The sequence below is a fragment of the Carassius auratus genome, chromosome 9 (genome assembly GCF_003368295.1).
Source record: "Carassius auratus strain Wakin chromosome 9, ASM336829v1, whole genome shotgun sequence".
Taxonomy (NCBI): Eukaryota; Metazoa; Chordata; class Actinopteri; order Cypriniformes; family Cyprinidae; genus Carassius; species Carassius auratus.
The window spans coordinates 28926532-28950389 of NC_039251.1; the positions used below are offsets into that span (position 1 = coordinate 28926532).

At 36.5% G+C, this 23858-nt stretch overlaps 2 protein-coding genes across 3 annotated transcripts; one reads left to right on the forward strand and one right to left on the reverse strand.

Moving 5' to 3' along the window:
* Window positions 1-27: 27 nt before the first annotated feature.
* Window positions 28-4790, forward strand: wdr4 (WD repeat domain 4). Its single transcript, XM_026272434.1, has 11 exons — window positions 28-173; window positions 724-792; window positions 910-1062; window positions 1331-1487; window positions 1634-1746; window positions 1820-1880; window positions 1987-2082; window positions 3439-3503; window positions 3650-3836; window positions 3907-3979; window positions 4291-4790. Exons 1-11 carry the CDS (start codon window positions 91-93, stop codon window positions 4476-4478), a joined length of 1245 nt encoding a protein of 414 aa, XP_026128219.1. The 5' UTR covers window positions 28-90; the 3' UTR covers window positions 4479-4790.
* On the reverse strand, window positions 4671-22533 carry pde9aa (phosphodiesterase 9aa). Of its 2 annotated transcripts, none has more exons than XM_026272433.1 (19): window positions 22277-22533; window positions 18141-18211; window positions 17967-18044; window positions 17295-17338; window positions 15297-15351; window positions 15078-15148; window positions 12870-12954; window positions 11547-11607; window positions 9309-9383; window positions 9074-9160; window positions 8529-8633; window positions 8071-8153; window positions 6971-7127; window positions 6759-6872; window positions 6559-6663; window positions 5312-5440; window positions 5101-5196; window positions 4969-5024; window positions 4671-4876 (listed from the first exon to the last, which is right to left on the reverse strand). In XM_026272433.1, the coding sequence occupies exons 1-18, from the start codon at window positions 22337-22339 to the stop codon at window positions 4974-4976; spliced, it is 1530 nt and encodes a 509-aa protein (XP_026128218.1). In that variant the 5' UTR covers window positions 22340-22533; the 3' UTR covers window positions 4671-4876; window positions 4969-4973. The 2 variants fall into 2 exon arrangements, with proteins under 2 accessions (XP_026128218.1, XP_026128217.1); XM_026272432.1 differs by lacking the exon at window positions 9309-9383 and adding an exon at window positions 9484-9558.
* Window positions 22534-23858: the final 1325 nt, after the last annotated feature.

Consider the following 23858-nt stretch of genomic DNA (forward strand, 5'->3'; position numbering starts at 1 on the left):
CGGTGTCGTGGAGCCAGATTCCTACACGCTTGTATTAATGACGTGTTAAATGCGCGACTGTCAGTCAGTCCGCGCACGTGAACAACAATCATGGCAGTAGTGTGTTCAAAGGCAGACTGGTTCGTTTCAAGCTGTTCTACTACTTTAATCGCTGTAAACCTCAAGCAGTCAAGGTGAGTACCTGTATTTTAGACTTCCATCTGTCTATTCACTGTCAGCTCTCTGTTTTGGATATCCCAAGATCCCACGTGCATTTTGCAGCATCCTGTTGCACTATGGTTTCAATACATTACTGTTTACATACTGTTATGTTTTATTTATAACATTTTAAATCAGCTTGCTTAATACACGTTGACTTGAAATTAATGTTAGACTATCTGTGATAAATACACATTTTGGTATACTGCATTTAAACATATAAAACAGTTTTTATATTTTCTTTTTGGTTGAATTCAAATAGGATGGCAATAATTATTTTGACTTTGTGATATTATTATTGTATTTTAAAAATCCATGCCTAAACCTAGCAGCTGTGCTGTTATCAATACCGCAGAAAGAGTGTTGTGAAATATCGAAAATCTTTGTAATAATCATATCAAAGGACTTCACCATTTATATTTTCGCATTATATTTGATAATCTCTCAAATTCAATATCGTCCATTTGCTCCTTTTACTTGTCTTTATTAGATTTTTGTACTTTTCTTTTCATGTTTTTCTGATAGAGAGCCGTTTGTGTTTGACTGTGCCCAAGCTGAGAAGAAAACAAAGGAAGCTGATGGTGATAGTAAAAGGTAACTATTAACTTTTGTATGTTTGCTTTCTCTTTATACAAGTCTTTTATCTGAGGGTTATGTCACAAGACGTAGAGGATTGCAACAATATCCTAATTGTTAGTGTGTGTATTGCAGCGCCGGGGAAGGGTCAGAGGAGAAGGACAGTGGCAGTGACAGGATTCTTGCATTTGCCGTCTCAGCGTCGGGGAAGCATGTGGCGCTCACTGATGACCACAAACGTCTTGTTCTCTTCTGTACTGAGCCATCGTGGCAGTGCATTAGTACCCGGTAACAGCACACACAAATTCCTGAGGCTATTTAAAGAAAATCAAATGTACTCATTATCACTCATATCATCCATAACTTGTCTAAGTTTCTCTTCTTTGGGGGAATGCATATTTGTTTTTGGAATCACCTATTTCTCTTTAATCAAAGCTGGGGAAAGTGGCTAGCCTAGGATACTAAGTTTAAAGAAAATATTTTTGGGCGAACTGTTCCTTCAGTAGTAATTTCTCTGTACGGTTCAGTGAATAAGTCCATGATTGTCCTCTTACAGGTGGGTTGTGCGGCGATGCACGTCTCTTGTATTCACTCAGGCTGAAGATGAACTCTTTGTGGCTGATAAGTCTGGAGATGTATATTCATTCTCTGTCCTGGAGCCACAGAAGCCAGGAGAGCTGAAGCTGGGACATCTCTCCATGTTACTGGATGTGGTATGATGTACACCAAGAGAACAGTGCTTTTTAGTTGGCACAGTATCCAAACAAAAATAGTTAAAATTCTGTTAACTGTCACTTAATTGTGAAGTTATCTCTAAGTAGTACCTAATCAAATTTTGTCCTTTTGTATTTCCCTCTAGACTCTTTCTCCTGATGATAAATATATCATCACAGCCGACCGAGATGAGAAGATCCGAGTGAGTTTTCGGCGGTCACCCTACAACATTCAGGCTTTCTGTCTGGAGCACAGAGAGTAAGTGTGGACTGATGTTGCACCTCATATGTTGCTCCCACTTGTTCAAACATTTATTTGTTTTCTCATGCAGATTTGTCAGTGCATTGCTTGTGCCTGCGGGACATCCTGACTGGCTTCTCTCTGGTTCAGGAGTATGTGTTTTCTTTTGTGTTTTCCTTCACTGTTTTACTGAAATGTTCTGTTGGGATAGTTTATAAGTGTCTTATCACAGTAGGACTGACACGGTTGTGTTCACAGGATGGCACAGTGAAGGTCTGGCATTATGAGAGTGGTCGGCGGTTACACAGCGTTGACCTGAGGAAATTCACCCTCGACTCTGAAAACACAGAAGAGGTGCTGACCATTTGATTTCAGACAGCCATTCATGCACACGACACCTCCTTTACAATGTTTCATACAATCCCACAGAATTACATTATTGACCTAGATGTTAGGTTTTCAGCTGGAGCTCGATTGGAGTCTGACAGTTTAATTAGTTTTTATTTATCAAAACATTTCATTTTGATAATTTACTGTACATATCATATAAGGATATGGTTATGTTATTTATGTTCGTCTTTCTTTTTCATATGAAAATGTTATAATAGTATTAATTGAAGGCGCTGAATCGGCCTAGAAAGTGAGGTGATGATTTCTCCAGGTAAAAGAAAAGGTTGAGAGAATACTGCCTTTCGATACTTTAGATAAATACTTTTTATATAAAATATGTGCACACACCATAAGTGTGTGACAGATGACAGAAAAAACCTAGAGATATTTGCTGGACAGATTGCATATTTTTCAAGGAATGCAAACGTTTAAGGTAAAGACTTTTACATTTAGTGAAAATGCTTTTAAACTAATTCTAATTTACTCAGTAGTTTACAAACATCATTGTGTCATTTATATTAATTTATGAAATTATCCAAATTAAAATCATGATATTTTAACTACAAGAATATACATCAACAACGTAAAGCATTGTAATAATATTTGTGACCCTGGACCATAAAACCAGTCATGGGGTCATTAAATAAGATTAATAAATACGCTTTCTGTTGATGTTTGGTATGTCAGAACAATATTCTGGAATATGAGGGTGCAAAAAAAAATCGAAATATTGAGAAAATCACCTTTAAAGTTGTCCAAATGAAATTCTTAGCCATGCAAATTAATAATCAAAAATTACGTTTACAAAACATCTTTATGGAACAGGATTTTTACTTACTATCCTAATGATTTTTAGCATAAAAATTTAGCCACTTATGACTGTTTGTTTTCTCCAAAGTCTGATTTGTTAATGATATTATTGAATGTTTTTATTCATAAAATCTACCATTTTCATTGGTATCACTAAGATCCTAGAATTATGTATCAACTTTATCGACAAAAATTTACTTTTGCTTTATTAAAGAACATTTAACTTTTTAAATCACAAAATGAATTGTGGCTGATTCATTGAAAATATCTACCTAGTTTGTGATCATAAAAAAAAAAAAAAAAAAAGATATTTCTTATTTACAGTAGAATTACTAGAATAAATATTTTAGCCTATAATATGGAGCCTATATTTAGCCTTTGGTTATCGGTTTGTGTTAAAGTTCTGCTGCTATGAATTATTAATTTCTATTCAAAACCAGGTGTGTATATATTTTGTCATTTACACCAATATCAGCAAATGACACTGACTTTCTTTCTTTCTGTCTTCAGAGGTTTGCTGTCAGCAGGATCATCAGCTCCCCGGATGGAAAACATATAGCTGTCCAGTGTGAGAGGTGTGTTTCATTTCATCAGATCTGTGTATCTTACCTCGAACTGATTCTGGAGTCTCAGTCACAACAACAATAGACACACACAATTCTTAAGAAAGATGTCTTGCACACCAATTATACATCTAAACAGATCAAGTTCATCTGTGTAGATTGCCCTCAGTTCAGCTCTTCGTGGTGGATTCTGGGACAGAGGGGTGTCTGAGCCCCGCTGAGACCCTTGCTCTTCCTCATGCTCCCTGGGACGTGACATTTGATTCACAAAACCAGCTGTGGGTCTTACTGGAGACTGAAGACGTGAATGTGCACCTGTATCAATACTCAGAACAGCACTGGGAGGTACATACAGGCTTTCTGTCATGTTTTGAAGTCCGCTCTGCTCTTACTAACTCATCTTGCTTCTTTATAGCTGTGTGACTCAGAGACTCCTGAACTGAGGAGGGTCACCGAAGCATTGCAAGCTCAGTGGAACATCTTTAAAGGTAAGAAATGCAACAAATATAATAATGAAGCCGAACAATGAAATAAACCAATAACTAAGATGAAGAAGACATATCATGACAAACCAAATGTATGCTTGATCTTGAGTTGAGCAAGAAGAAAACCTTTCAAAACGCAGCTGCAAAAAAACACAATTAACAATTGAAAAACTCAACCTGGTCCTGTCAACATAACTGTTGAAGACCAGTAACACCAGAAGGACTAATGAAAAATCCCTCAAAGTGCATCTCTGTACATCTGAAGATCTTTTTCTCTGAATGCTGCATGCTTTCCTCTTGTCCTCTGTTCACAGGATCTGTGGGACTGGAGAGTCCGTTTAAACACCTGTATAAAGTGAACTTCGACAACATGGCATCATATTTGCAGAAGAAACAGGAAAGACTAGAACAGGAGAGTAGGAAGAGAGCGGCAGCGAACGGCTCTAAACCCAATAAGAGAAGTAAAGCGGAGAGCAGCACTGTGCCTCAGAACACCAGCTGAGAGAACCTCGTCTTATTTTAATTTCTGCTTTTTTGCGATGTTCATATAATTACACATCTCTCTTTGTTTTCTGAACGGTAAGGTGCTGTAGTCTGCTTTGGGCACTAGAGGTCACTCCCGCTCAGCTGCAGTCAGAGTGTACCATTTCATAATGAACATGAACTATTTTATTATAACATTGAGATCTGTGGCTTCAGTTGTTCTTCAAGTTAGACTTTTATTTTTCTGAGTAAAAGTGACTAAAAATCTGTACATCCTGTATAATGTTTATACTTTTACAAAACCAAATAAAAACAACACAAATGGTTCATAGCTGAGCTGTACATGGTTCAATTCCCTGAAAGATGCTTTGGATTTTCTGAGCAGATGGCAGAGATTTGCTGCCTCTGGTGGGATTCCTGCTGAAACAAATAAGCAAAAGCTTGGGCTGACTGTAAATGCAACACAAATAATAACTAAAATGCATGCAGTGCAATGTTTCAACATTGACCTTGCTCATTTCTTTTTTCCTCCCATTGTTAAATTCTCACTCTTCTTTTTCTGCACCTATAGGGATAATGAGAAAGGAATGGCTAATACATGTTAAAAAGTAATAATGATTAAAAAAAGGGTCACTGCTAACCTCATTCATGGCGTCATCTATCTGTTTAAGCTCCTCGTATCTGTCCCGGGACTCTCGTAGGGGCTGTACCATTACCTCCTCAATCTGAGGAAACAACTGCAACAGCGAGAACAAACAATATCACAATATGGTTTGATCTGAACCAGAGTTCGATTTGACCCACTTTTCCCCCTGTATGTTTCACATTGTACTTTTAGCCTAACCAGTTCACCTTCATCACGGTCTCAAACATGGGGATCAGGACAAACTTGATGAAGCCGATCTGAGCGGTGGGTTTGGTCACTTTCTCTCGGTCCATGAAAGGAGCAACTGGTAAACCTTCTGCCTTTTCTCGATCGCTCTGTTTGAGAGAACACAATTCTGATGAAGAAAGAAGTGCACTATAAAGATCAAAATGTTTTTTTTTTTTTTTATGCTCACCCAAAGCTATATTTATTTGATCAAAAAGTATGAACCATAATATTGTGAAACAATTGTTATTAATAACTTTTTATTTTATATATTTTAAAATGTAAGTTACTCCTATGATATGTTTATGGAGATATTTTGATATTTTAAAGGGCCGGTTTTTAATTGAAACTACAATGTAAAAACGTATAGCACAATAAGTGCATTGCATCAAATGATTACTTTAAATGTTAGTACAAAAAACAGTTACAAATATTTAAAAAGTAGTAAAAAAAAAAATGAAAATGTACTCCCCCTCAGGCTATCCAAGATGTAAATGAGTTTCTTCATGTGAGAGGATTTGGAGAAATTTAGCCTTACATCGCTTGCTTACCAGCAGATCCTCTGCAGTGAATGGGTGCCGTCAGAATGAGAGTACAAACAGCTGATTAAAAACATCACAATAATCCACAATCCACTCCAGAACATCAATTAATGTCTTGTAAAGTGAAAAGGTATGTTTGTAAGAAACAAATTCATCAAGGCGTTTCAGTGTTAAACCGTCACTTTTGACCAACAAAAAAAAACGGGTCTAACTCTTCCTCCAGTGAAAAAGTGTTATTCTCTCACATTGAAAGACATATTTGTTTAGAACCGTTTAGACTGTTTTTACTTGTAAAACTGGTTTTGATCTGTGCATATTTCTCTCCTGATTCAGATGAGACCATTACTACTAGAGAAAACAATGTTATATGGATAGAGGACTCGGATTCGACAGTTTTCACCTCACAAGACATTCATTGAGTCGTGTGAATTACTGTTTTATCAGCAGTTTGGACTCTCATTCTAATGGCACCCATTCACTGCAGAGCATCCATAGATGAGCAAGTGATGCAATGCTAAGTTTCTTCAAATCTGTTCTGATGAAGAAACAAACTCATCTACATCTTGCATGGCTGAGGACAAGAACGTTTTCAGCATTTTTAGATTAACTATTCCTTTTTAAGACGGTTAATAAAAAGTGGGATGGATTTTTACATCTCCATACAACATACTTGTCATCATATCTACCTGCATGAAGTACTCCTCCAGCAAACAGTCCACCCAGGGCTCAGCGACCTCCATCGGCCGAACCTCATTAGAGATATCACAGCACTTGATCAGCACCATCTTCAGCTGCCACAGATATAGAGATGCAAGTCTAATAAGCTCATCCCAGCACTTTTTTGTCGGTGAATAGTGGCACTGTAAAATGGGTTCAGAAAGCTCACACAAGTAACATGCTCCTCATTAGTGAAGTCGAAGTTATCCACTTTCTGTTTGAAGGAGTCCAGGATCTCTCCATGTCGGGCCATGTCTGTGGCCAGTATCAGCGTGATGGTTCCCTGTCAGAGACAAAATAACAGACAGAATGATTCATTGTTCAAAGACAAATGTTTTACATATGCATGCACAAAGCTCGGATTAAAGGGCTGAGGCACACCTGACGAATCTGTTTGAAGGCTTCAGGATCAAAGTTGGCAAAGATGTTGCAGTCAGGCTGAGAGAAGATCTGGAAGGCCACGGCGCAGTGATGGTTCTCCAGAGGAGAGATGTCATTATACCTCACTGCCAGCTCTGTGCGCGCGTTAATCTGATACCTGCAAAAGTGGAACACTATGATTCACTATAAATATGCAATAAATTATATGAATGTTTAATGTGCAAGGAAAAAACATTTTTCAAAATATTTTGGCTGTGCTATTTTATATATATATATATATATATATATATATAATTTTATTTTTTGTAAAGAAGTCTCTGAATTTATTTGATTAAATCTGTGCAATATTATTACAATTTAAAATAAATGTTTTTAATCTTAATACATTTTAAAGTGTGTGTGTAAATAATCTGAAATGATTCCAGTAATTTCATTTATTCTTTACAAAAACAAACATTTTTTAAATATATTAAAATGAAAAATAATTATTTAAAATTGTAAAAATATTGAACATCAATGCTGCATTTTAATCAAATTAATTCAGGGTCCCTTATGTTCACCTGAATTTACTTGATAAAATGCACTACAAATAATAATATTATGAAGTATTATAAAAGTAACTAATACAATACATTTAAAATGTTTTCTATTTGAATATATTTTAAAATGTAATTTATTCCTGTGCATTTAATTTCCAGCATCATTAATCCAGTCACAAAGAAATCATTATATTATGCTGATTTACTGTTTAATAAACATTTAGCTTTATTCTTAATGTTGAAAACATTGTGCATGGAAATGTTGGGGGGGGGGGGGGGGGGTTGTTGAAACAGTGATTTCTTTTCTCACCCCAAGATTCTTTCTTGAAATATTTATTTGAAACAAATAATTTGTAACATTATAAATATCTTTACTGCCAAAACGGATCAATTTATTGCATCCTTGCTAAATAAAAGCATTAGTTCTAGTTAGGATATAGTAAAAATTAAATAATGTAAAATAAATTTTTAAGGCTAATAGTAGAAATATATATGTCTGGTAAGAAATATTTCTGAGCGATATTATAAATGTCAGTGGTTCTGAACCATGGAGGCTCTTACGTGTTGTTGTACCCAGGATGATCCAGGTCATGACACACAGCTGCTGTCATCAAAATAAGAATATCTACTTGAGTGAACTTTTCCTGGAAAACACAGAAGCACGGCAGAGTAAGACTCTTTCTACAGTATGTGTGCGTGCTGACAGACATCCTGAGGTTTGCACACATATCCCAGCTCTCCAGCACTGCTAAATTAGAGTAAGTAATAGCTGGGATAATTAATCCAATGACCTCTTAATACACGTCCATGGCAACAGCAGCACAGAGAGGCTGAAAGCATCTTCATAGACGCAGAATTGCTTTTACACCCCCATACATCAATCATTTATCACTTCGTTATCTCTCAGTCTCTTTCATTCGCCTCCCACTTCTCTGATACTCCATCTTTCCTGAGCTAAAGAAACAGGTGGATTTGGAGCAAAACAGGTATGTTTAAAACCCAGTTAAAAGTGTCTTTACCTGTAGGCTGCAGAGGCAGATCATGCTGTACATCATCTGAGTGACGCAGAAGCAGTGGCGGAAATTATGGAAAGGATTGTTCCGGTAATTGTCATGGATGCAAAGCTGAAAGTGAAGAGAGACAAATCTTGGAATCAATTTTTACACTTTTATTTTTTCTAATTGAGCTTATCTGAGCTTATGCACTTCAGCTTTTGAGTAAAAAAAAAGCGTTTGTGGATAATTTTGACAATATTCACTCATTAAGAGAGATGCATAAACTCAGATCAATGAGGCTTACGACCAATACGTTTCTAAAAGAAATACAAAATCTGTGTTAACTGAAAAAAAGACCAAAATAATAGAATAGCATATTAGAGATTTACAGGCCAGGAACAACAAATTTAATCCTTCTTTAAATTTGTTGTTCCTGGAAAAAGATTAGCCCCCAGTGTAACAATATGGGTTAATATTTGTACCCTGTAAGAGCAAAGTCAGTAAGTTTTAGTCAGTAAAAATTACCTGAACACAGCATGAGAAATCGTAATTTTATAACATAGCCTTACCAGCCATCTTTTCAGCGTGATGGGGTTAATATTAAAGTCCTTTACCAGCCCAAGGTCATGGTACATATGCTCCAGACAACTCAGCATCTTAAAGCACAAAACAGAGATGATAGTATCTTCTGCAGTACCAAAAATGCGGTCATTGCATCAAGTCTCTGTAATACATTGTGTGCACTGGTACATCAACTTCAGTAGAACTTTGACATTCTGCATCTTTCATTTAGCCGATTCTCACCTCGTTAGGTTCCCACTGCCACACATCAAAGATTGGCTTCCTCAAAGCTTCTACTGTCTCCTGTGAGAGGTGGTACTACACAAGCCCCACAAACACAAGCACCACACGCAGAAGAGAGGAAGCCGAGGGAGAGACAAGAGGAGGAAGACAGAACAGAGGCGAGTTAGACTCTTACCTCGTTGGACTCCCACAGCCAGACGTCGAAGGTGGGTTTTCTGAGGGCATCTATGGTTTGCTGGGAGAGCGTGTACTGCAGGTGACAGAGCTCTCAGTTAACCCCCAAAGACCAACGCCTGGCTGTGGCCAATGTGTACATCACATTCACATCGATGTTCAACATGCCATATCTGACCCCTAATTACAATTCTTTCTTTAAACGTAAATTAATTCTAAATTATTATCCTTAAAAATCACTCTAAAGTTCACTATAGTTTATAGTGAAAACAACAATCAAAAGCTTAAAAAAATAATACCATACATGCAGTCCATAAACTATTATATATCAAGTCACCATATTGTTCAATCTTGATGTAAATGCAGAGAAGATTTGTTGAGATTTCCATAGTGACTACTTTTACATTTCTTTTATAGGGTTTCGTTGCTGCTCTTCTGTACATTTTATATTCATCAAATAATCCAGAAATAAATGTTTAGACAAAAATATTAAGCAGCACTAGGGATGGGTATCGTTAAGGTTTTAACGGTGTTACTACTCTTACCGATACTGCTTAACGGTCCGGTACTTAAACGGTATTCTTATCGGTACTTTGTGTTGTGTTACTTTGTGTTGTGTCAACAAACTTTGCATTTCTCTGTCTGCACATAATGCACTTTTGAAAGATGCTTTGACAGATTGCTTGTGTTTCCGTCCTTACATGCAAAAATTTCGTTGCACTTATGACAACTAGCATTATCTGCATCAACTCTAGTGAAGTATAACCACACTTTGGAACGTTTTGCTGTCTCTGCCATCGTCACTCTTTGTATTAAAAATTTTAGCAATGGATAAATGGATTTGCAGCACTAACTGCTTGCAAGTAGCACTGCTACTAAATTAATTTAAAAATCCACATACAGCTATTATCAGCTGTTCCTTCATCTTGGCTGAGCTTTCGACGTTGTTACTGAAAAAGGTGAGGAAGTTACATGACCTGCGGTGCGCTTGCGGCATTCTGAAAGGTTGAGATGTTTTTAACTCGATGCGTTGTGGATGCGCCTGGAAAAAACGAGCTCATCGCACCGCGTGAACGGCCCCTTATGCGTGTGCGTGTGCCGCGCTCGTTCTTGTTGTGTGTGTGACTGACAGACAGCTTCCGCAGCGCGCATGACAGATCTCGCAGATCTCACAGACAAACGTCTTAATATGATCGCACATTAGAAATGTGTGGGAAGATAAAATGTGCACGATAACATTATTAAGCGAATCTCTTCGCCATCGTCTCTCTTTATTATTAAGCGGGACTTTTCATACTGTGTGTGTGTGACTGACAGACAGACTCTGCAGTGCACATGACAGATTTCGCAGATCTCACAGACAAACGACTTAATATGATCGCACATTAGAAATGTTTGGTGAGATAAAATGTGCACGAAAACATTATTAAGCAAAAATACATAGTACACTTAACTTTTTCCCCCCAGTACCGAAAGCAGAACCGATACCGTCAGATCTTACTGATACTACGGTCTTTCATAATTAAGCCCCGGGGCCAGTTTAATACCGGGTTTCGGTATTGTTTTCAATATTGATAATAATAAGAAATGTTTTTTGCGCACAAAATCACAATATTAGACTGATTTTTTAAGGATCATGTGACTGAAAATTGGAGTAGTGATGCTGAAAATTCAGCTTTGATCACAGGAATAAATTACAGTTTTAAATTGTATTAATATTTTAACAGTATTAATGTTCTTACTGCAGTTGAATCAAATAAATGCAGCCTTGGTGGGAATAAGAAATAAGAAATAAAACATTTCAAAATCCAAGATGTTTGAAAGGTAGTGTATTTTTTTCATTTCATTAGCATTTTTATCTTTATTTTTGGGTGAACTATCCCTTTGAACCTTCCTTTACTTATCCTTAAACATAAACCATGTAAACCATTCTCTAAAGGATAAACCTTGAACTCTCATTACAAACCTTTCTGTAATTAAATGGTGCCATATATGCTGTGCTTTATCAAATTATTAAAGCACAAATAGTATATAAATAATGAAGGAACTCATCTGCCATCTTACCTTTGGGTATGAAGGCACATCTCTCCGAGGAGTTAACTTCTTGTTGTCATCCAGGAAACTACTGCAAAGGTAAAGAGCATTGAGAACAGAACATGCTGTGTTTTTCATTTTTTAAGTACCATGTCAACATCTCTCAAAGAGAGTATCTTGAGAATATACAGCTATCTTTGATTCATCTTGAATCCTTCACTAATAAGAGAGCATGTGAGAGCCATGTCAGCTCATTAAGACTCGAAGGGGAATAGACCTGGTCTCATCTGGTAGTATTTTTAACAAGAGCTGACTAAGACAACACCTGGACTTCTTCCTAATTCTCCTCTCATTAAAGATCGCAGTACAGACAGTGCTATCAATAGCCTGCTATAGATGCTCCCTTGTGAACATGAACTACACTTTAGCATATTTTCACTTTTTTTAGGACACTTGTATGTATTTGAACTCTTTCCCCACCATTGACTGAATTTTCCATTATTTATGTCACAATGCTACGGCTGTTATACGGTAGGGGGCGCTATTACACCTCTTCTGAAATAATACAAAATCTCAGGACTCAAAAACCAGCAAAGAAGAAGCAAAAACAAGCAACTGAAAGAAAGAGTTAAATACAATCGAATAAAAATATATTATACATTTATTTTGTATATAATTCAGATTAAATGCAATTAGCTGAATTAGAGTGCTTTTTACAACACTTAAGTAGGACGAAAGTACATCTTGTATATAATAATTACTTGTATTGTCTTTTAAATATAGTTAAAATGTAACTAACTGGCAAATGTACTGCCAAACATTTATGGTAAACTAATGCCATTTCTGTGGAAATGTGTATGTTGTGTGTGTATAGTAAATATGTGATATTACACATTTTGTAATAATGAAGTTGTACATTTAAAAATAATGATGTTAAATGTGATTTTGAATAAAACATCCATTAAAATAATAATCAAGCCCTTTACATGTGCTTTAGTATGTTAGTCAACACATCAAAGTGTTTTTCTTCAAATTACAGCAAAAGGTTAACTTTTAATTTGACATTATTACAAAGTCCACCATTTACAAGTTAAATGAATTAATGTGTTAAAGGAAAAAAAAGTGTCCTTTTATTTCATTAACATTATAATATGAAACACAAGTATATTATACATCACCAAGAAGCTTATTTTTCACCCCATCCTTCCAACCAAAAATAACTTCCTGAAGGATAAAATCTTAACCCAATTTTTTGTTTTTCTCATGAAATATCCTGTCTTACTTGGAACTGCATCAGATTCAGTTCAAAAATGGCATTCCAACATCTCCAGAAAAAGCAGGGAGGTCACTGACCTGTTGTTCCTGGAGGCCATTTCCTCCCGCAGCTTCTTGATGTCACTGCGACATTTCTCGATCTCCACCACCTTCATCCCCTCCACTGACGAGACAGAGAGAAAAAGGACGGAAACACACATAATGCATGCAAGTATGACACATTAAAGATGGTTTTACATATTTCACGTGAGCCGAACACAGAAAATATGGAAATGAGCTAGTGAAGGTGGGTTGCACCCGCAGGGGGTTTTCTACACAGACTGCTGAGTCGTAAAAAGTATATTTGACACCTGTCACTGTCTGGCATGTTTCCCTCCATTGTCCAAAATCATCCTGCTGGTCTGAAGTACAAACAGCTTTGTCATCCCAGTCCTGGCTTGTGAGGATGAACACAACCTGTCACGTTGATATCTGTCTGATTTAGCTGCTTCTAGATATATTTTGAGCCAAAGTACCGTAGCTTGATTAGACACACGGCCTCTAGACTCGTTGTATAATTTAATTAGTGTAGTCACACACATTCTTCCTGCTACTATTCTGTTTATAGACCGTGCACAATAATAAATCACCTCATATTATATGAGGCCAGTGAATTGTTCACACTGATGAAGGGGTCAGGGTCCATCGCCTTGGTGACTGATTACATCACGGCTGTATTTGGATTTCTGTGAACACACAGACGTGCTGCAACGGAATGAATCCTGGTCTCTGGTGATGTTACATGGAGCATCATTACAGAAGCAACTAGTGTGCAAGGACTGTCACGACTGTCAAACATGATGCATTTATTAACCTAATTTGTTTTGAATCATCATTCAGCACAACACTTTCTTGAAGTTCGCCATTAACAACAATGCATGTCTCAGAAGCCATCTCTCTAAAAAGACTGGGCACAATATGTTCACTTGTTAATGATACAGTGGGGCTCGAAAGTTTGGGCACCCCTTGCAGAATCTGTGAAAATTTGATATTTGAACCCTTTCCAGCAGTGACTGTATGATTTTGAGATAGATCAATTCACACTGAGGACAACTGAGGTACTCAAACACAACTATTAAAAAAGGTTCAAACATTCACTGATGCTCCGGAAGGATACGAGATGGATTAAGAGTTGGGGGGTGAAAACTTTTGAACATTATGAAGATGGCCATATTTTTCTTATTTTGTTGAAATATATTTTTTTTCCCATTTAGTTCTGCCCTTCGTAAGCAACAGAAGATACTTGTATGTTTCCCAGAACACAAATTAAGTACAATTTACCTTGATCTTCAAATTCCAAAAGTTTTCACCCCCAGCTCTTAATGCATCTTGTTTCCTTCTGGAGCATCAGTGAATGTTTGAATCTTTTTTAATGGTTGTGTTTGAGTCCCTCAAATGTCCTCAGTGTGAAAAGATGTATCTCAAAATCATACAGTCACTGCTGGAAAGGGTTCAAATATGCAAAGATGCTGGAAAACTGAAGAATCTGCAGGACCTTAAAGATTTTTCTGAAGAACAGTTCTCAGTTTAACTGTTCAGAACAAACAAGGGACTCATGAACACCAATCACAAAACAGAAAGACAGTCGTGGATCATCAGGTAACAGAACACAGTATTAAGAACCAAGGGTTCCCAAACTTTTGAATGGGGTTATTTTAATAATTTATATAATTTAATAATGTAATAATTTTTTTGTCTTGGACTAAATGTAAACATTTTTTATGTACAATATCTTACTCAGGACAGTAGTAAATAAAAAATAACTTGCATTTAGTATGATCTCTCTTATGTTTTGAAAATTATTCACATTTTCACAGATTCTGCAAGGGGTGCCCAAACTTTCGAGCCCCACTATAAGTGCATGGTATAGAAAAAGACTTGTATCGACTACAGCTTCATCTGCTGTAGCACTAAATCTTATTGGATATATTGCACAATAAATAGCCGTCATTGATTATTTGAGTTATCAGCTGTGTTATGGAAGGCTTCTTACATGAACAACTTATATAAATCAAACACAAAACATATCTACTTCCTCATATCATGATCCCTAAGGTAAAAGATACAACATGCTGCAATGGGTTCACCATAATGTCACCTATAAGCACTACAGAATAAATGATCAGCGATTCACTGAGAGCCAGAACGTGTTGTTTGTGAAGGTAAGCCCTTTCCTTTTAACATGAACTCTGTCCATTAGCAAAACCCTGATCAAGATATATTGAGTGAAAACAGTTTAATACTCACACTCCACTCTCTTCTCCAGCATGGCTAGGCGATTTGTCACCTCAGTCTTCAGTTCATTGATTTTAAATGCCCTTGGGGAGAGAGCAGCCAGGCAGACCGGAGCAGATGGAGAGAAATATACAAAGATCATTCATCCTTGAAATACCAAAGGATTCAAAATTCAATCAAAAGAAGGTCATTATCAATTTGCGGAGAGATTGAACATAAAACACATAATACCTGGAGAACTGCTCGGCCACCTGGGTCAAAACATTCTGGAAAAGCTCCTCTTTATCTGAGAGATGAGAAAACAAGCCACATCCATAATCATGGCCAGTATTCACATCTCTGTGTTTCCTACTGTCAGCCTAAAAATTTACAATGAATAAAGCTTTTCACAACAAACAGTGCAATTAGTACGGAGCCCCGAACATGACATGCAGGAAAAAATATTAGGCTAAATTGTGTTCACAATTTACTAATTCGTTCCCTCAATGTACTAAAACGTGTACATGATTACTATTGCGTTCCCTCGATTTACTATTTTGTTCACTCGATTTATTAAATCATGTGCACGATTTAGCAATTCGAGGGAACGCAATAGCACATTGAGGAAACGCAATAGTAAAACGAGGAAACGCAATAGCAAATCGAGGAAACGCAATAGTAAAACGAGGAAACGCAATGGCAAATCGAGGGAACGCAATAGTAAAACGAGGAAACGCAATGGCAAATCGAGGGAACGCAATAGTAAAACGAGGAAACGCAATGGCAAATCGAGGGAACGCAATAGCAAATCGAGGAAACGCAATGGCAAATCGAGGGAACGCAATAGCAAATCGAGGAAACGCAATAGCAAATCGAGGAAACGCAATAGTAAATCGAGGAAACGCAATAGTAAAACGAGGAAACACAATGGCAAATCGAGGGAACGCAATAGCAAATCGAGGGAACGCAATAGTAAAACGAGGAAACGCAATGGCAAATCGAGGGAACGCAATAGCAAATCGAGGAAACGCAATGGCAAATCGAGGGAACGCAATAGCAAATCGAGGAAACGCAATAGCAAATCGAGGAAACGCAATAGTAAATCGAGGAAACGCAATAGTAAAACGAGGGAATGCAATATTAAAATGAGGGAATGCAATAGTAATCGTGTGCATGTTTTAATACACTGAGGGAACGGATTAGTAAATTGTGCGCACAATTTATTTATTTTTTCTTGAATGTCATGTGCGGGGCTTCATAAATTAGTCCCATAAATGGAGGGCTAACAAGACTGAATATAAAGACGAAGAAACAAATCCCACCTGCTTTTGTGTTACAGAAACAGTGACTTCTTACACAAGTCTTGGTACTCGCTTATTATGTAGAATGAGATTTGATAAACATATACACTTAATGTAGCTCCACTCACTGTCTTGGCCAAATTTCAGCCTAATGAAGGGACCTGGGAAGCAAAAACGTCCTGTAGGCTGGCTGGCATCAACAAGGGTTCAAGGTTTGGTTGGCTAGCATTGCCTGTTAGCTACTGATAGTAACTTGACATTAAACTGATCAAAAGTATTAGCACCTGAACAAGCTATTCAGGGTCTTCCGGATTGCTAGAGAGTTACAGGCTGGCTTTTTTAATCACAGCTGGAGCTAAACTATGCAGGAAAGTGGATCTCAAGGGCCAGAGATGAGGTCCTCTGTTATACTATATAATGCAGAAATAGTAACATGATCCTTTGTTATTCCAAAATCACCCACAGTATTTGTGCGTAATTGAAAGGGTATTGAAAAGCAAAGCAGAAAAATATATGATGTTGACAATAAATCTACTACTAAATAGTTTTGGAATGCAGACGAACCAGAGAATCTGTCCAAAAAAGGGACCTTGTATGTCTGAGTTTGCTTTGAAATCAATAAAAAGTTATAATCACTTCTCTGCTCATGATTACACAGATAGATTGAAAAGACTGCAGTCCACCCCCTCTGCAGGAGTGTTCGCACAATGAGAAATGGAGTTGCTCTTGTGAACACACGCAGCTATCCGCGCACTCCATTTATGGAGATTTGAGAACATATGAGTGATCACTCCAGAGCTGTTTCAGGCTTCATAATAAAACAAACCCTATTTCCCATTTCAACCCGGAATGTAAACACTATCAGTGAAAGCACAGTGCAGGAGATGTGATTCATACATACATAAACATTCAGTGAAATTACAAAACACGCAGGACATCTGACACTTACCTGCAAGTTGTCCACCAGTTATTGGCACCACTTTGTACGGCGACCTTCAAAAACACCAGGACAGACAAACGTAGTTATAAGCAGTCGAAAACTCGTCCCCTCTCCCTAGAACAGTCCAGTGTCCACTCCTCATGAGAGCTGCAGCTTTCTGTAGCATTACCATCCAGGATGTCTACTCCTCCGGCAGTCGATTGTGATTGTGATGCTGGATAGGCACGCTTAGACTCTGGTTCTCAAGAAGTACAGTAACTTCCCCTTTATCTATATCTGTCTGCCAGCTATTGTTTGTCTAGTGTGTAGGGCAGATCTCAATATAACCAACAGATAAGGCACAGTAGGCTAGTTTACATCTTTATGTTTCCCTGAGTGTGTCTGCAAATTGGTGTTAAATTGGATCATTGGTTTTATATTCTAAACTTCCCAACATTTTCAGCTGAGAGAGATGAAATACTCAAAAGAGTTTGGTCCATTTTTATGAACCTGGTCCATGTTATAATGACTTGTTTGCTTTATTTCTTACCTATAAAAACAGCATATGGTATAAAATCGTTTTGAAGATATTCTGACTAAATGAAATGTGTGTGAAACTGATTCAGAGGTCTACTGCATGTGTATAAGGCACTTTTACTGCTGAAAAATATTGTATTTGTGTTTAGAAATGGGTTAAGTTACCTCTCCGAGTTGTTTGGCATTGTGGGGTCGATGGAGACCATTGCTCCTGTTGAGTCCAGAAGCGAAATGGTTGTGTTCCTGTCAGCAGCAGACACATTCTCTAAATTAGGGAGCACTTCAGAAGTGGAAACACTTCAACTACACACACACACACACACACACATCATACTGTACCTGGAGAGCCCTGTGGCAGTGCAGAATAACTCCTTTATATCACATGGGCTGCAGAAACGGCTAAAAACCACCTAACAGAAACAGAAATTCTGATCAGTGTCTCTGAAACATACAGAGCTGCTTCAGTAAGGGCCACTTTTGACTTAAAATCCTGAAAAATAAAACACATATGTATGCTATGTTAAAGATCTGGTCGTGGTGTAGATTTTTTATATTGTATGCAACGGTAATGCATATTTCACTTTTTTGGAAAAACATTGTGTAGTTTTGGACTTTCCAATACAACGTGTTGCATGTCAGATTACTTGAACTTTAAATAAATTTGTTTATGAATTAAACTGATCAAATACTGAAGAGTTTGGTAATGACACCTAATAAAGCAACTCAAGTTGTGTCTTTAATTTTAAATAGTTTCACTGTTGTCTTAACCGAAAAAGACTTACTTTTCATTCCATCAAAACCAAATATAGCAGAACATAGCAGAAATCTGTCAAAACTTTAATAAAATCAAAAAATAGAAAAAATAGAAAATTTGTTAAAAGATAATAACAGACATAATAATAATACAATTAGATGCTTTTTTAATCCCTTATTTAATACTTAAATGATAGCTTTAAAAAATACTTTTTAACTTTAAAATCAAAGTGGCAAAAAAAATTAAAATGTAAAATAAATTTCTTTAAGATTTCAAACATTTTATGAGATAAAGAACATATTTAAGCATTAATAAATTGCACTGTGCCATCTCAAATTATAGACTTAAGTGTAAAAAATAATGAAATATTCTCTTATTAAGACAAAACTCCATTTTAATACTTTTTAAGGGGAAGTTACAAATTCTGGATAGGCGGCAAGCTCAAAAAAATGAAAAGTCTGAAGGAGTGGATGCCGAGTTGCCATATCCTTCATACTGATATTAATTATATTATTACATGATTTCTTGTTTGACTATTAATCAAGTTTTAGCAAGAGTGAAATGTGTAACCTTATGTGTGCTGTATTTCTTTTCCTCAAGATTAATGTTCACATATTATGTGTATGTATCCAACAGTAATGATAAGACACTTGCCAGTGCTAGAAAGCCCTGAATTTTAGATAAGTTCTCTGTGTATGTGTGTTAGTATCTGTCTGTACAGGGAGAAGCTCAGACAGTCCCAGGACAAACGATCAACTGCCAGTGTCCAGCATATCAGATATACGTCTTTGGAGAGTTTATCTAGGTTTTGGAACCAATCAGAATTTTGTTGACATATGTATTGACGCAATTAGTATCCTCTGTCAGGGTATAACTGTGGTTGATTTTGAGTTGTACGGGAGCAGCCTACGAACTCCATCGAGAGTATTGAAGCCGACTTCTGCTGATGTAATTGCAAACTATTTTCTTCAAGTAAAATTATTATTATTAATTGAACTCATCTCTGACTCCTGGTCTTCATTGCCAAATATCTGCTCCTTGGGTTTTTAACTGTAAATTCCCCTTACAAGTAGATACAGAGATAATAACAATACAGTTTGAAGCCTTTATAATCCCTCCTTTTAAACTATAATTGCTTAACATATTCCTTAAAAATCAATGCGGCTATGATAATCTTTCTGATTTCTATGTATGATGCTGACCATCAGAGATGATAGTTTATCGATTGTTTGAGACTCTGTACATGGCCAAGGCCAAGTGCTCCAGTCCATCAATTGTATGTAATGTCAGACCTGACCCTGAGCACTCTGACCCACGTACAACACATGAATATCTATCAGCAGCGGACACAACAAGACAGCAAAAACAGGTGACAGCACAGGAAAGACAATGAGGGGGGTGCAGCCGACAGACCGAGCGAAGGAAGAGGAAAAGAGAGAGAGAATGATAATAAGACTTCGAGCTTCAAAGACAAATGAGAGTGAGCAAAAGAGTGGGAGAAAGAGAGAGAACGGGGGAATTGTTCCATAATACAATTGCAGGTTCTGAGTTCAAAGATATGAGAAATACTTATTAGTGTCCAAAAAAGGGGGTTCTAATTGAGCACTTTGTCAAAGACGAAACATAAAACCCCCAAACTAATAGCCTTAGAGAATAGAGACGATAAAATGATATACCTCCAACCACTGCGCAAAAATCAGTTATAATAGTTTCATTTTAGCAGTGGATAGTCTCAGTACAGTTCACTGAGAAGTTTCTAGTATTTTTAAGAGACTATGAGAGATTTTAGGGCCATAACTGAATATCAACTAAAAAGCCTGAAGACATACAGTTGCACTAAAACAAAAATGATATTTCACCACTTCTCCTGTCATATGTGTGTGTGTGTGTGTGTGTGCAGAAGGTGTGGGTGTATGCATACACACACACAGATGTGCTCATTAAAATGTCCAATTGTTTTTCATTGTGTTCTAAGCTTTTATATGCTGATTATTTTGTGTTTTTTCCCATTGTCAAGTCTGAACAATAGCAGGCAGATTCACATAATTAACAAAACAAAACCATGTATACTCTAATAATTTATGCAAAACACACTAATTTGGTACAATTATTTGGTCCCAGTTTTTATATATACTATATATATAAAAACCTATATATATATATATATATATAGTTTTTTTATGTCCTTACTTTTTCAACTTGATAATTATAATGTATTAGGTCACAGTGCATGTAATCACACACATTCTGGAATCAGTTGCATCATTATTTGCACCACATTATAAAGGGTGCTATTATAACTAAAAACAAATAGCATTTAAGCTTACTTTTATTTTACAATGACACTTTGTTGAAGCAAAACTGAATATCATTCTGCTGAACATCATGTAAATATTTTTACATTTTAATTGCACAATGAAAAAGATTTTTGATTTTAAAAGGGAAAAAAAACAACAACAATGCTACAGTAAAATTATGTTAACTGTAACTTACCTTACTCAATTTTCATGTATAATCTGTGAAATGCATGGCTTTTAGAGGTAAAAAAAAAACAAACAAAAAAATGCATTTCCGTATAATTTACAGTCTAAAACTGTAAAATGACATTCCCGGAAATCCCTATGTGACAGATCATATGATCATACTTTATTTATTTGAAACCATTTTTATCTGAAATGTGCATTGTTACATTTTCTGTTATTTAATGAATGTTTGTTGCATTATTTTAGTATTTAAGTGCTTTTTATAGTTTTTGGTGTGGTGTGTTTTGTGTTTGTGTGTATGTGCCTACGAACAGGTCACTTACGATGAACTCTGCTTCATCATGGGGTTTCCTAGTAAACCACCTGTTTTATCATGTTGGTTATCAGTACATTTTGAGATAAAAAGCCAGTTTAGGCAGTTCAAATAGACTTGTATCACTACGTCACTTGATGAAATACCTGAAATATTGTAACCCATTTTTTCTTTTTTCTTTTTTTACAGTGAATTTCTGGCTGCTGTTTATTTTCCTGTAAATTTAACAGGATATTTTTTTTTTTAAAGTACAAGTACATACAGCAGGAGTTAAGACACTTAATATAAAGTGTGACCAACAAACAGTCAGAAACTGATTGTCACTTGGATACCTGTAATTTAACTGATAATATCTCAGCCATACCAGGTCTATTAATTATAAACATTATTAAAGGCTGTCAGGCCAGCTGTTCACTTACAACCTCATGACAGAGTTGGGATTTTCTTGAAAAATTGATAGTATGGTAAAGCTTCATATTCCAGCTACTCTACTTGGTAAAAACTAATAAAACGTTTTATGAAGGCATCCTGGAGGCATTAAAAAAGAGGGTGTGAGAAACAGTAAGAGTGAAAATGTAGAGTTAACAAAGCGCAGATCAATGAAAATGAGTGGAATGATTCATGTGACTAGAATTCTTCAGCATTCTGTGAACAGCAAATGCATATATATATATATATATATATATATATATATATATATATATATATATAATTTTATGGAACTGTACATAATTGTAATAAGAGAGAGTATATATTTACAATACTCCCTTATTATATAAGCAGTTTTAAAGCAATGCCACCTAAAGAGTCATATAAACATTATCCTACAGAAACTAAAACCGCTGAAATGTGCTGAACAGTTTATTCGTAGGCTATTTACTTTCTTTTTCCCCAGTACACTGTCATGCATGTGGTGAGAGTTTACCTTCTGACTCCGTCCATCCACGTCCAGGTATATCACGCGATACGCCGAAGACGCGCTGCCCATCTCGCCGCGCGCTGCGCTGGACCACCGGCTTCCGTTCCGTTCCGTGCCTCCGCGACAGACCTAATATAAACTTCTGACCGTTTCTTTGAACTGGAACGGGTTTAATAACGTAGAGACCGTGTTGCTCATCGCCACTGATCTCTCAACTCACCCCCCACCCCCCCTTCACTCCCACGAGTGCGCGCGCGAGAAGACAAGACACGCACGCGCTTGCCTTATGCTCTCCATAGTAACCGAGCCCTACAAGGAAGCGCGAGGATGCAGTGTGAAAGGGTCATGCAGCAGCAGGCTACCAGACATGTTCCAAATATCTAAATGAAAATGAGTTCGTTTTAATATACAGTGGACATAAATGTGAGTTTTAAGTTATATGCTTTTAGCATATTTTTGCCACAAAATATAGACCTGCCATGTTTCTTAATTTTTACTTTAAGCTGCACTATTTATTTTTTATGCGATCTTCAAAACCACATTTTTACCCAAATACACTCTACAGATAAATAAATAAATTGATTGATTGATTTAAATCAGATAAATCTATAATAATTGCTTAGCAGGACCGATTTCGCTGAAAATTACATGCATATACTATACTTTTTTCTTTCTTTTTTTTTTTCTAATTAGCAAATGAGGAAAATTGACCATGGATGATTATTCAATACGGCAAACCTCCGGGTAATCAGCACCATCATAAAACAAAAATGCTATTGCTATTTATGTGTTATTTCACATTCATCCGCGCGACTGAGCCGCAGCACAACCAAAACAATGTCCTTCGGCAAGATGCATGCAGAATTATTATAATTTTTTTCTAACCGATGGGGTTTAAAATTGTTCGTTTGATAGCCTAAAGATTTTTCAAATTAAAATATTTTATAATTGTGTGCATGTATATATATATATATATATATATATATATATATATATATATATATATATATATATATATATATATATATATGGCAATCAGTTTTTAATGTGCCCTCAGTATCACTTTCCCTACTATTAATCCTTCCCTTTATTTTAGCTGGTTCCAGTTTGTGGTTTCACTAAAGAAATAAATTTTTAAATGAACTATATCTTAAATGACATCATCAGGAAATTACATCACTTTTGGTGGGAAAACAAAAGCAGATGATTATCAATTAATTTGATTAGCTCTTTCCTTGAATAACAATGAAAACAATTTTTTTAGCAGGCACTGCAAAACAGGAAGTACCCTAATGTAATATGAGAACTGCTGATACACATGAGGGCAAAATGATGAATTCATGAAGGGGAGAGTGGGTTGTGGGAGGTGAGGTGAGGTGGTGAAATGAACAGACGGGGTTCAGCACTAGAGTCATTCAGGGGAAGCATGTGAATCATCTGTTATACTGTAATGTTCGAGCACTGAAACACGCTCATTATACTCAATTATATGCATGTATGACTTCACACACTGTGGAGCACTTATCCTTTCAACAGAGAAAGTGTATGTGTTTTGTTCTCATTGACTGTCTGCCACCTGTCTGTCTGT